This window comes from Leptopilina heterotoma, unplaced genomic scaffold, assembly GCF_015476425.1.
Source record: "Leptopilina heterotoma isolate Lh14 unplaced genomic scaffold, ASM1547642v1 Lhet_60, whole genome shotgun sequence".
NCBI classification, from domain to species: Eukaryota; Metazoa; Arthropoda; class Insecta; order Hymenoptera; family Figitidae; genus Leptopilina; species Leptopilina heterotoma.
Genome location: NW_025111138.1, coordinates 7,205,503 through 7,219,881, shown reverse-complemented (window position 1 = coordinate 7,219,881; position 14,379 = coordinate 7,205,503). Strand labels below are relative to the sequence as shown.

At 26.5% G+C, this 14,379-nt stretch overlaps 1 protein-coding gene and 1 long non-coding RNA gene across 3 annotated transcripts in view; both read left to right on the top strand.

Moving 5' to 3' along the window:
* Nucleotides 1-61: 61 nt before the first annotated feature.
* LOC122509543 (WD40 repeat-containing protein SMU1) lies at nucleotides 62-5,572 on the top strand. Its single transcript, XM_043623706.1, has 8 exons — nucleotides 62-247; nucleotides 379-445; nucleotides 640-783; nucleotides 1,305-1,419; nucleotides 1,690-2,332; nucleotides 4,464-4,565; nucleotides 4,887-5,223; nucleotides 5,294-5,572. Exons 1-8 carry the CDS (start codon nucleotides 222-224, stop codon nucleotides 5,390-5,392), a joined length of 1,533 nt encoding a protein of 510 aa, XP_043479641.1. The 5' UTR covers nucleotides 62-221; the 3' UTR covers nucleotides 5,393-5,572.
* Nucleotides 5,573-10,525: 4,953 nt separating this feature from the next.
* The window catches only part of LOC122509289, a 149,334-nt gene continuing 145,480 nt past the window's right edge, over nucleotides 10,526-14,379 (top strand). For both annotated transcript variants that reach the window (XR_006302340.1, XR_006302341.1), the window contains exon 1: nucleotides 10,526-11,112. This is a non-coding gene — a long non-coding RNA (uncharacterized LOC122509289). The remainder of the gene's footprint in view (nucleotides 11,113-14,379) is intronic.

The following is a 14,379-nucleotide window of genomic DNA, read 5'->3' as shown; positions in this document are numbered from 1 at the left end:
AGTAGTAATTTAAATTTCCCGCTGCAGAAGTGGTGCCCTCTTCTTACTCGAGAACTGACGTTAGTTCCCAGCCCTGGCTCTAACATCAACATAACGAACATAACCAAAAAAATAAATTTTCTACTCTTATTTCTGTGGTGAAAAAATATAAATATATAAATAAAAGAAGTGATAAATATTCTTAATAATAAAATAACGAAGAATATAATTAATCTGGGACAATGTCCATCGAAATCGAGTCAGCTGAGTAAGTAATTTCGCCTTTAAATTCCACACACGATTTCCATGTAAACGATGTAAACAAATTGATTGTTTCTAATTTGTAATTATATTTAATTTATTGTAATTTCTAAGTTCTTTGTCTTATTTAAATTTCAGCGTGATTCGATTGATACAGCAATATTTGAAGGAATCTAATCTTGTTAGAACTTTACAAACTCTTCAGGTATTATTAATTTTTTTTATTATTTAGTGTAATTTTATGTCCATAATAACAATTTAGCAAAAATTTACTATTAAACGAGGAATTAAAATTCTTGGTTAATTTTACTAGGAAGTTTCGATTATTATAATTACCAAAAAAACGAATCTTTGTGGTAATGAATTGTGCTAATGAATGTAATGAATTTACAATTATAGGAAGAAACTGGGGTGTCATTAAATACTGTTGACAGTGTAGACGGTTTTGTTGCGGATATAAACAATGGACATTGGGATACTGTGCTTAAAGCTATTCAATCGCTTAAATTACCGGATAAAAAGCTTATTGATTTATATGAACAGGTAAAAATTTTTGAGTTAATTGTTAACTTCTTGAGTAGAGATTGCAAAGATTTTGGCCTTTAAATCTTTGTCATGACACTTAAAAACTTTAATTTTATATTTTTTTAAATATTTTTAAAAAACAAATTTTAAGAAACTTTTATTTTATTTTTTTAAAACTTAATTATTTACAAATATTTTCTGTTACATATTTCAATTAATTCATTTTACTAGCTTTTTTAAAAAAAAACTGAAGACTTACAGTCATAATTATTAAAAAAATTAATTTTTGTGTTCAATTAATAAATATTGCAGAACTTTCGGAAAAATTGTTAAAAATAGTTGATTTAGAGAAGAGGTTTAGATTATATGTTGGAAGAGTTCAATTTGTAATTTTTAGAAATAATTAAATTTCAGAAGGTTTGAAATTAAAATTTTTAAAGCCTTAATTTAATTTTATAATTTAATTTTACGTCAATTTAATTTTAATTGGAAGTTTTTAATTAATTAAAAATCAATTTCATTTTAATGTATTTTTCCAGGTGGTCTTGGAATTAATTGAATTGCGAGAATTGGGAGCAGCTCGATCTCTGCTCCGACAAACTGATCCAATGGTTATGATGAAGCAACAAGAGGCTGAGAGATACATTCATTTAGGTAAGGCAAATAATTAAATTACTTTCAAATATAATTGCTTTTAGTCTTAGCAAAATTAAAATTCTTTCTTTGCAGAAAATTAATTGGCTCTTTCTTTTCTTTCTTGAAATTTTTCTTTCCTTACAGAAAATTAATTATTCAATTCTTTTCTTTCTTAAAATTTTGTTCTCCTTGCAGAAAATCCAATGGTTCGTTACTTTTCTTTCCTATTTTATTTTATTTATTTATTTATTTAAAGAAAATCTTCTTACAATTTTTCTTTCCTTGCAGAAAATCTATTGGCACGTTCCTATTTCGATCCACGTGAAGCTTATCCCGATGGCAGTACAAAAGAGAAACGTCGAGCCTACATAGCAACTGCCTTAGCCGGTGAAGTGTCAGTTGTCCCATCGAGCAGATTATTGGCCCTATTGGGACAGGCACTAAAATGGCAACAGCATCAGGGACTCTTGCCTCCAGGAACGACGATCGATTTGTTTCGAGGAAAGGCTGCCGTTCGTGATCAAGAGGATGAAAAATATCCAACACAATTATCGAAACAAATTAAATTCGGACAGAAATCACATGTTGAATGTTCTCGTTTCTCGCCTGATGGACAATTTCTTGTCACTGGTTCGGTCGATGGTTTCATTGAGGTCTGGAATTTCACCACGGGAAAAATTCGTAAAGATCTTAAATATCAGGCACAGGATAATTTTATGATGATGGAACAAGCCGTACTGTCAATGTCATTCAGTCGTGATAGTGAAATGCTTGCGACAGGTTCACAGGATGGAAAAATCAAAGTCTGGAGAGTGCAAAATGGACAGTGTTTGAGACGATTTGAAAAAGCACATTCCAAGGGTGTCACTTGTCTTCAATTTAGTCGCGATAACAGTCAAATATTGTCCGCATCGTTTGACACCACAATTAGGTATTTATTTGATTTTTTATTTAAACAAATTTATTGGCAATTGCTTTATTATTTTTTATTATAGGCTTTGTACTCATTTACTAAAACTTACTATTTACATTTTCCTAAAATTTCGAACGTTTAAATAAATAAAATATTTTTTCGTATTACAATATTTTTAAAAATTTTCTATATACCAATATGAAAAATGTAATTTAACAAACTATTTAGTTAAAAATCAATTTTTTAATCATGAAAGACAAAATTTTGTAATAAATTTTTAATCAAAAGAGGAATTAAAAATATCGTCGTTCATTTGAACGCTCGAATCTTTAGGGCATTTTCACTACTTTAAATCAGCTAATAGTTAAAATAAAAAAAAATTATTCTCTGCAATTTTAATAAAATTCGTAGAAACAATTTTTTTATTTTCAAAAATTTAAATAAACTTTTTCATAAGAATTCAATTATTTTCACAAATAATAAATTTTTTCGCTGAAATTCAATTATTCTCAATATAGAAAATTTTAATAAAATTTTCCAAAAGAATTTAAATATTTTTAAAAAACTATAATAAAATTCTTCGCTAAAATTCAATTCTTTTCATAAATAATAAAATTTTCACAAAAATTCAGTTATTTAAAGTACAATTTAAAAAAAAAAAAATTTGTAAGAAACCAATTATTTAAAATATTTTAATAAAATTCTTTAAAAGAAAATAATTGATTCGGAAAATTTTGATAAAATTTGTTTATAAAAATTTTATTATTTTTAGTGCAATTTTAATTAATTTACTCGAAATAATTTAATTATTATTTTAACTTTTAATAACATTCTTGAAAAAAATTAAATTATTTTCAAAAATTTAAATAAACTTTTCGCAAGAATTCAATGTTTTTCGCAAATGATGGAATTCTTCGCAGAAATTCAATTATTTTTAATATAATTGTAATTAAATTCTTGAAGCAAATAAATTATTTTCAAAATTTTTCATAAAAAATGTTTAAAAAAACTCATTTATTTTCAAAAATTGTACTTAATAACATTCTTGGCAAGAATTCAATTATTTTCAATAAAATTGTAGTTAAATTCTTGACAAGAATTCAATTATTTTAAAATTTTTTAATAAAATTCTTGGCAAGAATTTAATTATTTTAATGAATAATTAAATTTTTTACCGAAATTCAATTATTTAGAAAATCATAATAAAATTCATTGCAAGAATTCAATTATTTAAAAAACCATAATAAAATTCATTGCAAGAATCCAATTATTTTCACGAATAATAAAACTTTTCACAGAAATTCAATTATTTAAAAAATTCATAATAAAATTCGTTCCAAGAATTCAATTATTTTCAATAATTGTAATTAAATTCTTGGCAAGAATTCAATTACTTTAAAACTTTTTTTATAAAATTCTACTCAAGAATTCAATTATTTTAACGAATAATAAAATTTTTCACAGACATTCAATTATTTAAAAAAATCATAATAAAATTCGTTACAAGAATTCAATTATTTTTAATAAAATTTAAAATGATTTCCTCCAAAAATATTATTATTCATAAATTTTTTTTATAATTCTTTGAAAGAAAGCAAATATTTAATTTAGAAATTATAAAAGAAAATAATCTTTTGAAAAATTTTAATTAAAACTTTTTGAAAATTGTTAAATTCCCTTAAAAATGAAAAAAAAAATTAATTAAATTTTGAGTTAATTGGAAATTTTGTCTAATTTAATTGAAATAAATTTTACATTTTTAAGTATTTTTATTTATTTACTTTTCAAAATTATTTTTAAATAAAATCTTTCTTTTTGAAGAATTCTAATTAAAACTTTGCAAAATACTTGAATTTTAGAAATATTTGGAATTGAAATTATTATCAGGATAGGAGGAAAAATTATATTTTTTTGGAAATCAAGAAAAAGTCAGGGAACTACATTTTTAAATTTTTGTGATTTTTATTTTATTTTATTTGTGATTTTAAAACGAGTTCTTTTTTCTGTCTTAAAACTACTTTTTGCTACTTCCTTAAAATTAATTATCGAGTGCGAAACCTGTTATTATTTTATTTTATTATTATTATTATATTAATATTTACTATTTATTATTTTATTATTATTTACTATTTAATTTGGTTTATTTTAGAATACACGGATTAAAATCTGGCAAAACTCTTAAGGAATTTAGAGGACATTCGTCTTTTGTTAACGAAGTGGTCTTTTCTCCTGATGGACACAATGTTATTAGGTAAAGTAGAATTTATTATAATTATTATAAAGAAAGTTAGGTGCTAAGAAACAAATTTTTTGTAATATTAATTTTCAATCTAAATTTTAGAATAGAATTAATAAACAAGGACGTAATCAAGATTAAGACAAAGATATATGTTATAGAATAGAATTTATTTCTTGATACAAAAAATTTTGTTCTACATCTCTTGCAGTCTTAATGTAAATTTAAATTTAGTTTCAATTAAAAATTTTCATAAGGTTTTTTTTTTATTTTAACTAGAATAGAGATTTTTAATTTTAAATTTAAATAATACAATTATTCTTGAAAAAATTACAGTGCCTCATCGGACGGAACCGTGAAGGTTTGGAGTTTAAAAACAACTGAATGCACAGGAACGTATAAATCTCTTGGTGCCGCGGATTTAACAGTTAATAGTATTCAACCACTGCCAAGGAATCCAGAACATTTTGTCGTTTGCAATCGTTCGAATACAGTTGTCATCATGAATATGCAAGGACAAATAGTCAGATCCTTTTCTTCTGGTAAACGTGAGGGCGGTGATTTTGTTTGTACTGTCGTGAGTCCTCGAGGTGAATTCATTTACTGCGTGGGAGAGGATCTTGTACTCTATTGTTTCTCGACAACATCGGGAAAATTGGAAAGAACCCTAAATGTGAGTTGTTTTCTTCTATTGAAAAAAATACAAATACAGTTTGAATTACGTCAAAATTAAAAAATTTCAGATTCACGAAAAAGATGTAATTGGCCTAGCTCATCACCCGCATCAAAATTTACTTTGTTCGTATAGCGAAGACGGTTTATTGAAACTTTGGAAACCGTAAGGTATTGACGGAGAGTAAAGACAAAAAGGAATTTTTTACGTTATAGATTTTAATAGAGTTTGAAGCGTATTTAGATTTTTCAAATGAAATATTTCTCATGATTTTTTGTTTTTTGAAGTAAAAGAAAGACTCGAAGTAAAAAATGAATAAAGTACATAAGAAATATGTAAATTTTACCAAGTCGGATTAATTTATATTTAATTTTAATTCTCGAGAGAAATGTAAACATTAAAAATTATGTACGAAATTATAAAAGAACTTTTACATTAAAAATTACTAGAACTAATTTTTTTATCGTGGAAAAAAGAAATTATTTTCTATATTTTTACTAGCTTTCTTTAACTCTATTTTACTATTTTTTGAATTTTTTCAAATTTTAACTACTCTACTACTTCGTTTTCATAATTAAAATCATTAATACTTTTCCAAACTTTATAAAAAATGTTTCTTTCCTATTTTGTTTATTTACGTTAATTGATAAAAAAGAAAAAAATTGATAAATCTAATGGTCTGAATTTCACAGGAGTGCAATTTCTGGGCGCGAATGAATAATAGAGAACTCGGTGATTATTGTTCACCCAATTGGCCTAATCGTTACCCTCACCGATAGAGAGAAAAAGAATGAGAGAGAAAGAGAGAGGTGCCTATCTGGGTCTCGCATATACGGGGATCAGACTTACAATAATTGGGCTCAAGCAAATAAGCAATTACTATATTTTGGTTCGGCAAATATTATAATAGCCGGGCTGTTGGGGTTAACCAGGTTATCGGGAGTATCATCACGTAACCAGGCGCCTTAGACAGCGTTAAAACCGGCACCCAGGACCCCGATCATTTTTACGTGTCTTGTTCCATTTTCCCCTCCACGAAAAATATATAATATCTTCATACTGTATGGCCGGTTTACCTATATATCGCGGGAATATTATATTTATCGATAAAAGAAGAGATGAAATAAGAAAACCATTTCAAGGAAAGTGAGGAGATAAATTAAAGCTAATACGAAGCGGAAGGATGTAAACATCCATTATCAAAAGTATCGAGCTCGATAATCTTGTAAAAAAGATCTTCGGAAGTATTTACAGGTAATGTGATTATATTCGATTTGATAATGAGAAACACTATGATGATAATAATAATAATTAGAAATTTTGTCGTGATTTTGAAAATCAAATTAGTTTAAGTAAATTTAATTGAGCTGGTTTATTTAATATATTTAAATTTTCATTTATTTATTTATATACTAAACAAATAAATTTTTTTTATTTATATAAAGAACAAATAAATTTTATTTTTTTATATAAAGAATAAATAAACTTTATTTATTTATATAAAAAATAAATTTTATTTAATTATACGAAAAAATAAATCAATTTAATTTATTACTACTGATAATATTACTACTATTACTATTTATTACCTATTATTTTATTATACATTTTATTATTTATTTTATTATTTATTTTTTTTATTATTTATTAATTTTTTTATTACTTACGTTATTATTTTCAAAGGAAAATTAATTATTTACTAAATTTATTTTAATAAAAAAATTTATTTATTTCATTTACTTTTATATTTTATTTAAATCAGATTTTTCACATTTTTCTATAATTAACTATGCAGTGTTTACAAATATTAAATATTAATTTATTTATTATATAAATATAAAATGTAAAAAGGAAAAAAAACAATTTTTTTTCGAGTAGTAAATAACTAGAAACTAATTCATCTCCAAATTACGTGAGAAATAGAAAAAATAATTTAATATTAAAATAAATAAAAAACAAAAAAAAATTAATAAAATAAATAATAAATAAATAAATAAAAATATATAGTAATAAATAGTAAAAAAATAAAAATAAATAAATTTAAATTTGCCGCTAAAAATAAAATTCATTAAAAAAAAATTAATAATAAAATAGATAATAATAAATAAATAAATAAATAAAAATATATAGCCTAATAAATAGTAAAAAATAAAAGTAAACAAATTCAAATTTGCCGCTAAAAATGAAATTAATTAAAAAAATTAATAATAAAATAAATAATAATAAATATATAATTAGTAATAAATAGTAAAAAAATAAAAAAAGTAAATAAATTCAAATTCGAATTTGCCGCTAAAAATGAAATTAGTTCCTTTTCTAACCGCAGTTGGCGCTTTATTTTTAGATCATTCCCGCGTTTTCCGGGTGGCAAATCGTTGCAATTTTCTTCTCCCGATATAAAAGATTTTTGTGTGTTTCCAAGTGCGAAGTGTAATTAAAAGTACAGTGGGGTATTATTAATTAGCCAAGGAATGCAAAGTTTGTATATAAACATGAATTCAATCGTTATTTTATTCGTAAAGTTTTCGACAATTCCTGTACCCGTCTTTCTTCGAATTTAAAGTCGCTGATATTTTTCTTGAATTAATTAATTAAAAGTACAGGCCGGTTGTTATTAATTATATAATTATTCTATAGTTTGAAAAGGTTGTGTAATTTCATCAATTTTCCGATTTAAAAAAAGAAAATTAAGTGAAAAATTTTTTTTAGAAATTAGGTTGGTATTATTGAAAAATTAACATTTAGTTACTTTTTCAACCACCGTTGGCGCTGTATTCAGTATGTAATCCCGCGTTTTTTTCGCGACGGCGTCGCGATTTTTCTTCTTGCAAAATCTAGAATTTTCTTGTGTTTTAATGCGCGGAGTGTAAATTAAAGTTTAGTGGAACGTTATTAATTGGTAAAAGTACATAAAAAATGTATAAATTCTACAACTCGATCAATATTTTCGTCATGTGTTTAAAATTTCCGGAACTCTTTTCCCCCACCCAAAAACTAACTTCGTTGCAATTTTTCTTGTGTTTAATTATAAAATTCAGTTGGGTTCTTATTAATTAATCTAAAGTTAAATAGAGCGTGTAATTTCATATATTTTTGTATTCTTGAAAAAAAATCATTCAATCAATGAAAATTTTTTCTGGTGAAAATTAACAGTTAGTTACATTTTCAACCACAGTTGGGCGTTAGCTCTTTTGTTCAGTATAATCCCGCGCTTTTTGTTGGCAGTGTCGCGATTTTTCTCCTCTCGAAATCATAAAACTTTCTTTAGTTTTAATTCGCGGAGTGTAATTTAAAGTTCTGTGGGGCATTATTAATTAGCTATGGAACGCAAAGTTTGTATAAAATCATGAATTCAATCGTTATTTTATTCGTAGAATTTTCGACAATTTCCGAACCCGTCTTTCTACGAATCTAAAGTCGCTGATATTTGTATTCAATTAATTAATTAAAAAGTACAGGCCGGTTGTTATTAATTATATAATTATTCTATACTTTGAAAAGGTTGTGTAATTTCATCAATTTTTCGATTTAAAAAAAGAAAATTAAGTGAAAAATTTTTTTTAGAAATTAGGTTGGTATTATTGAAAAATTAGCATTTAGTTACTTTTTCAACCACCGTTGGCGCTGTATTCAGTATGTAATCCCGCGTTTTTTTCGCGACGGCGTCGCGATTTTTCTTCTTGCAAAATCTAGAATTTTCTTGTGTTTTAATGCGCGGAGTGTAAATTAAAGTTTAGTGGAACGTTATTAATTGGTAAAAGTACATAAAAAATGTATAAATTCTACAACTCGATCAATATTTTCGTCATGTGTTTAAAATTTCCGGAACTCTTTTCCCCCACCCAAAATCTAAATTCGTTGCAATTTTTCTTGAGTTTAATTATTATGAAATTCAGTTCGGTTCTTATTAATTAATCTAAAGTTAAATAGAGCGTGTAATTTCATATATTTTTGTATTCTTGAAAAAAAATCATTCAATCAATGAAAATTTTTTCTGGTGAAAATTAACAGTTAGTTACATTTTCAACCACAGTTGGGCGTTGGCTCTTTTGTTCAGTATAAGCCCGCGCTTTTTGTTGGCAGTGTCGCGATTTTTCTCCTCTCGAAATCATAAAATTTTCTTTAGTTTTAATTCGCGGAGTGTAATTTAATGTTTTGTGGGACATTATTAATTAGTTAGAAAAGCAAAAATTATATAATTTTTTTAACACGGTCTTTATTTTGTTCATAGTTTTTGGCAACTCGGAAACTTTTCTCTCTCCCAAAATCTATTTTCATTTCTTATTCCCTTTGAGTTTATTCATTGAAAAATACAGGCAAGTTCATATTAATTACTTTAAAGTTTGAATCAGGATGTGATTTCATTGATTTTTCTATTCTTTTCATCAAATTTGATCGAAGATAAATTTTTTTTCAAATCTACCTTACCGACAGAAAATTTGTCGATTAGTTACATTGTCGACCGCATTTGGCGCTACATTCATTCCTTGCTTGGTGGCCAACTTGTCCGTGTCGCGATTTTTCTTCTCTCGAAATCTAAAATTTTCTCTAGTTTTATTGCGTGGTGTGTAAATTAAAGTTAAGATTTGCATTATTAATTGGTTGATTGACAGAAAGATTGTATAAATCTTTTGCCTTGGTCATTATTTTATTCGCAAAGTGTTTGTCAATATCGTAAGTTTTCTTTCTCTCAAAGGGCGAAATCGCGTTTCGTGAATATTAAAATTTTCAATCCGATTGTTAATCATTATTCCAAAGTTTAAAGGAGGGTGTAATTTCATCAACGCTGCAATATTTTTAGAAAAGTGTTTGGAAAATTCTTTTTAATTTCAGGTCTTAAAATTGAGATGAAAATGGAGCAATTAGTTCCTCTTTTTACTACCATTGGCGCTATAATCAATATGGCGTCTTTATTCTAGTCGCAATTTTTTTCCTTTAATGAAAATCTTTAATTTTCTTGTCTTTTTGTGCATGGTGGCCAATTTACAGTTTATATTAGATTGTTCCTAACGGATCACGTAATTCAATTATTGAATAAATTATTAACCTGCGCAATTTCTTTCCTATATAATTTATGTTTGGGACTTTTCGTTCCTCTAAAAATATAGTTTCACTGTTGTTTTTTCAAAATTTAATAATTATAAAGGAATGCTATTTTATTCTTTTAAAGTGCATTACAGATTGTAATTTCATATTTTTATCTACATTTTGATAGAATAACTTTTTTTCAACATTATGATCTGAGCAATTAGTTGCTTTTCCTATCACCATTAGCGTTGTTGGCGCTTTGTTTATTTCTGGTAACTTTAACAATGAAACAAGTGGCGTTATTCTTTTCTTTTTCTGGATTATTTATTTATTTTCATTGGTTATATTACATTCTAGTTTACATTTGAGTCGTTTTAATTATTCCAATAGTTCGAAAGAGTAAGAATTTTCTTTAAATTTCGTTTTATTTTGTGTAAGTTTTAATTTACTATCTCATTGTAACGTGAATAGAAAAATGACCATTGACGACAATCACGTGTTTGGAATAATTTTTTCCAAATTTAAAGTTTGTAGAATTTTGATTAATTTTAATTTTCGTCTTATAAAATTAAAAGTACTCGGGAGTGTCCTAATAATCTCGCAATCGGTAAGAAGTGTGGAATAGTGTAAACAGTGTGAAATGAAATAAATTCAATCACAATCGGTGAAACCAAGTGCGCGATGAAATGACAGCACGACCACATGTTGCTGTCTCTAAGTGTTTAACATAAAAAAAATTGTACCAGTGTGATTAAAAACTCGTGTTAAAGTGTTCAGTGTTTTTTTGGAAGACAACATCTGGAGTTTATCAAGTGGATAAAAATCGAGAGGATTGGAGAGAGACAGTCATCCCCAAACCAGGTTAGAAATGGTACCATTTTTTTTTCTTTCCCCATCTCAGGACTCGAACTAGGTCCGTAAATTTGCTTCAAGTCCGAAAAAACGAAAAGTTTGTAAATTGTACGATATAAATTGGAGAATTTTAGAGAAATTATAAATGATTGGAGAAATTCAATTATTTTCAAAAGTAATAAAAATCTTCGCAGAAATTCAATTATGTTCAAAATTTTTTTTTAATTCTCGTCAAAATTTTAATTATTTTTATAAATAATTCAATTATTTTCAAAAATTTTAATAAAATTTTTGTCAAAATTTCAATTATTTTTAAAAATTTCCCAAAAGAATTCAATTATTTTCGTAAATAATAAAATTCTTTTTAGGAATTCAATTATTTTCATAATAATAAAACTCATTGCAAAATTTCAATTATTTTTAACACAATTGTAATCGAATTTCTCGAAAAATCTGATTATTCTTAAAAATATTCTTAAGATTCGTCGAAAGAATTTAATTATTTAAAAATTTGTTGATAAAATTCTTTATGAGAATTCAATTGTAAGAAACAATCAATTATTCAATAAATTATTTATTTTTGTATTTAAATAATTGAATTTTGAAAGTAATTTTTTTGAACAATTTAAATTAAATTTGTTTAATATTATTTTAAGTTTTAATTTTTTAATTTATAATTTAAGAATTTACGAATAATTGAAATTTTGTAAAATTGAATTTTCAAATGAATTTGAAAATTAGAAAAGAACTTTTTTAAAAATTATTAAAAGTTATGCATTTATAGAAGAATTTTAGTTAAAAACACGAAAAAAAATTTTATTTTGGAAAAGTTACAACCCAGGCGCGAAGTGACGCCGAGTTAAGGCTTTATAAAGATTGGCCGAGCATTGGTCAACATTGATTGAGCATGAGTGAATCAGCGAGAGCAGGAATGATCGAAGCTTTAATGTAACACCGATTCCAGACTGCAGCGCGAGCCTTGATTCAGCATTGGACATCAATGCTCAATCAATGCTGCGGACGCCTAACGCAGGACTGAAACAAGACTGCTTCCACTGTTCCCAAATTTACTCGTTTCTCACGTTTATTCAATATAATGTGAATATATGAATTATTAATAATAATAATAAATATTATTGTTATTATTTTAATTCATGTGCGTATATATACATATATATTTAATGACAATAAATTATTATTTGTAATAATTATATTATTTTCATATAAATAAGAATATATTACTAACAATAAATATCATTTAAATAGTAATTTTAAAAAAATAATTTTAGTAAAAAAAGACAATTTTTCTGTTAATTGTTACATTTTTTTCTTGATTTTTAACATACTTTTAACATTATTTATAAACATGTTCACATTTTTTATTCACGACACAACACACAATTTTATTTTTTTATATAAACGCTTATAACAAAGAATGAAAAATATTCGCTCGCATGTGGGATCGAAACTCACGCCCCCCGCCCCTAACGCATACCGGAAGTATCTAACGCACGCATTTAAACCGCTCGGCCACAGAAGGCTGGAAGGCTTCTCGCCTAATCTACTACAGTCGAACCTGGATAAGTGGAACCTGAAGGGACCGAAATTTTCGTTCCACTTACAGAGGTATTCCATTTATCCAGTTTCCCACTTATCCAGGTCGTTGTAGGCCAAGTTCCATTTAAAGAGGTATATTTGTCTTGCACTTTTTATATATATAAGTATTTTACATTAATATTTTACAGTAATAAAATAAAAAATTTTTACAATATTAATGAATAAAAAAGTCGGTTATCGAAGTTTGTTTTAAATTATTACTTGTCTTATATATGGATGTTTCTATAATACTTAAATGATTGAAAACTTCATTGTCACTGACATTATTTTCAAAATACTGTGTAATTGTTTTTAAAGCATTTAGCGCATCTTTTTTTGTCACTTTTACATGATTGTCATCATAGTTGTCCCCTTCATCAGATTTTCTAAAGCAATTGGAAATTGTTGTCTTAGTTACATTATGCCACGCTTTGAACGTGAATCTCATTGCGTCCATTAACGTAATTTTGTAATTACTGCCATTGTCAATGAAATCGATAATAAAGTTCAAAACTTTATGACGATAAAAAACTTTAAAATTTTGAATTATACCTTGATCAAGCGGTTGTAGCTTACTTGTCGTATTAGGTGGCAAAAATTTGACTTTAACTGAATGTAGTAGAGGTATATCCGCATGGGCTGTACAATTGTCAACAAAGAGAAGAATTTCTCTGCTTTGAGCCTTCATCTGTTTATCAACTTCTAACAACCATTCCTTGAAAATAAGAGACGTCATCCAAGCATTTTTATTGTTTCTGTATGTAAATGGTAAGGTTTTGATGTGTTTGAAACATCTCGGTCTAGCAGATTTACCAATCATTAATGGTGTTTATCGTGGTTTAATCAAAAGTTTTAGATTCTACTTATGAAGGTACATAAATGAAAAGTTCCACTTATAGAGGACACGTTCCACTTACAGAGGTACATGAATAAAAAGTTCCAATTATAGAGGGAACGTTCCACTCATAGAGGTAAATTTAAGAAACTGTTCCACTTATAGAGGCCTTATTTTAAAAAATCAGTTCCACTTATAGAGGTAGCGTTTTCCCACTTATAGAGGTTTTTTTTGATATTTTGCATTGCTTGTGCAAGGGACCGCAAAAAAAGTTTCACTTAAAGAGGATTCCCACTTATCCAGGGACCACTTATCCAGGTTCGACTGTATATCAATGCCAGTGCCGTCACTCAGTATGGGACACCAATGTTCGTCCCATGCTCGATTCAAGACTCGGTCAATCTTGTTACAATATTCAGTTCCTTTATTGCCGTGTGCACTGTACAATATTAAATATAAATATTTATAAATTATTTAATATTAAAATATTTTTTCTGATAATTTTATAAGTTAAATTATATATTATTTTTTTTCTCGCACAGTGTCAAATTATTATTTTCAAAGTTCAAGAGTTTCGTTTATCTGTAAAATTTTCAGTGAAAAAAATGTTCATTAGGTAGTAGTAAATATTTATGCCTAGTAGTTTTACACTAGGATTAACTGTTTACTGAATATTATCAAAAATATATTTTTCGTCAAACGCGCGCGACTAAACACAAATAACCTTGAGACTTTACAGCGTGACGTTGCGATTGTCGTGCTCCCACCATCCCATCTACTCAATACACTCCCCGCCTGTGACGTCATGAGGGGAAAGCATTGAGTAGATGGGATGGTGGGAGCAC

Bases quoted from the DNA above. Each gene is read 5' to 3' on its own strand.
- LOC122509543 (XM_043623706.1), top strand. From the start codon at position 222: ATGTCCATCGAAATCGAGTCAGCTGA. The intron at 446-639 runs GTATTATTAATT...TTACAATTATAG, and splicing joins GAACTTTACAAACTCTTCAG to GAAGAAACTGGGGTGTCATT. The intron at 5,224-5,293 runs GTGAGTTGTTTT...AAAAAATTTCAG, and splicing joins AATTGGAAAGAACCCTAAAT to ATTCACGAAAAAGATGTAAT.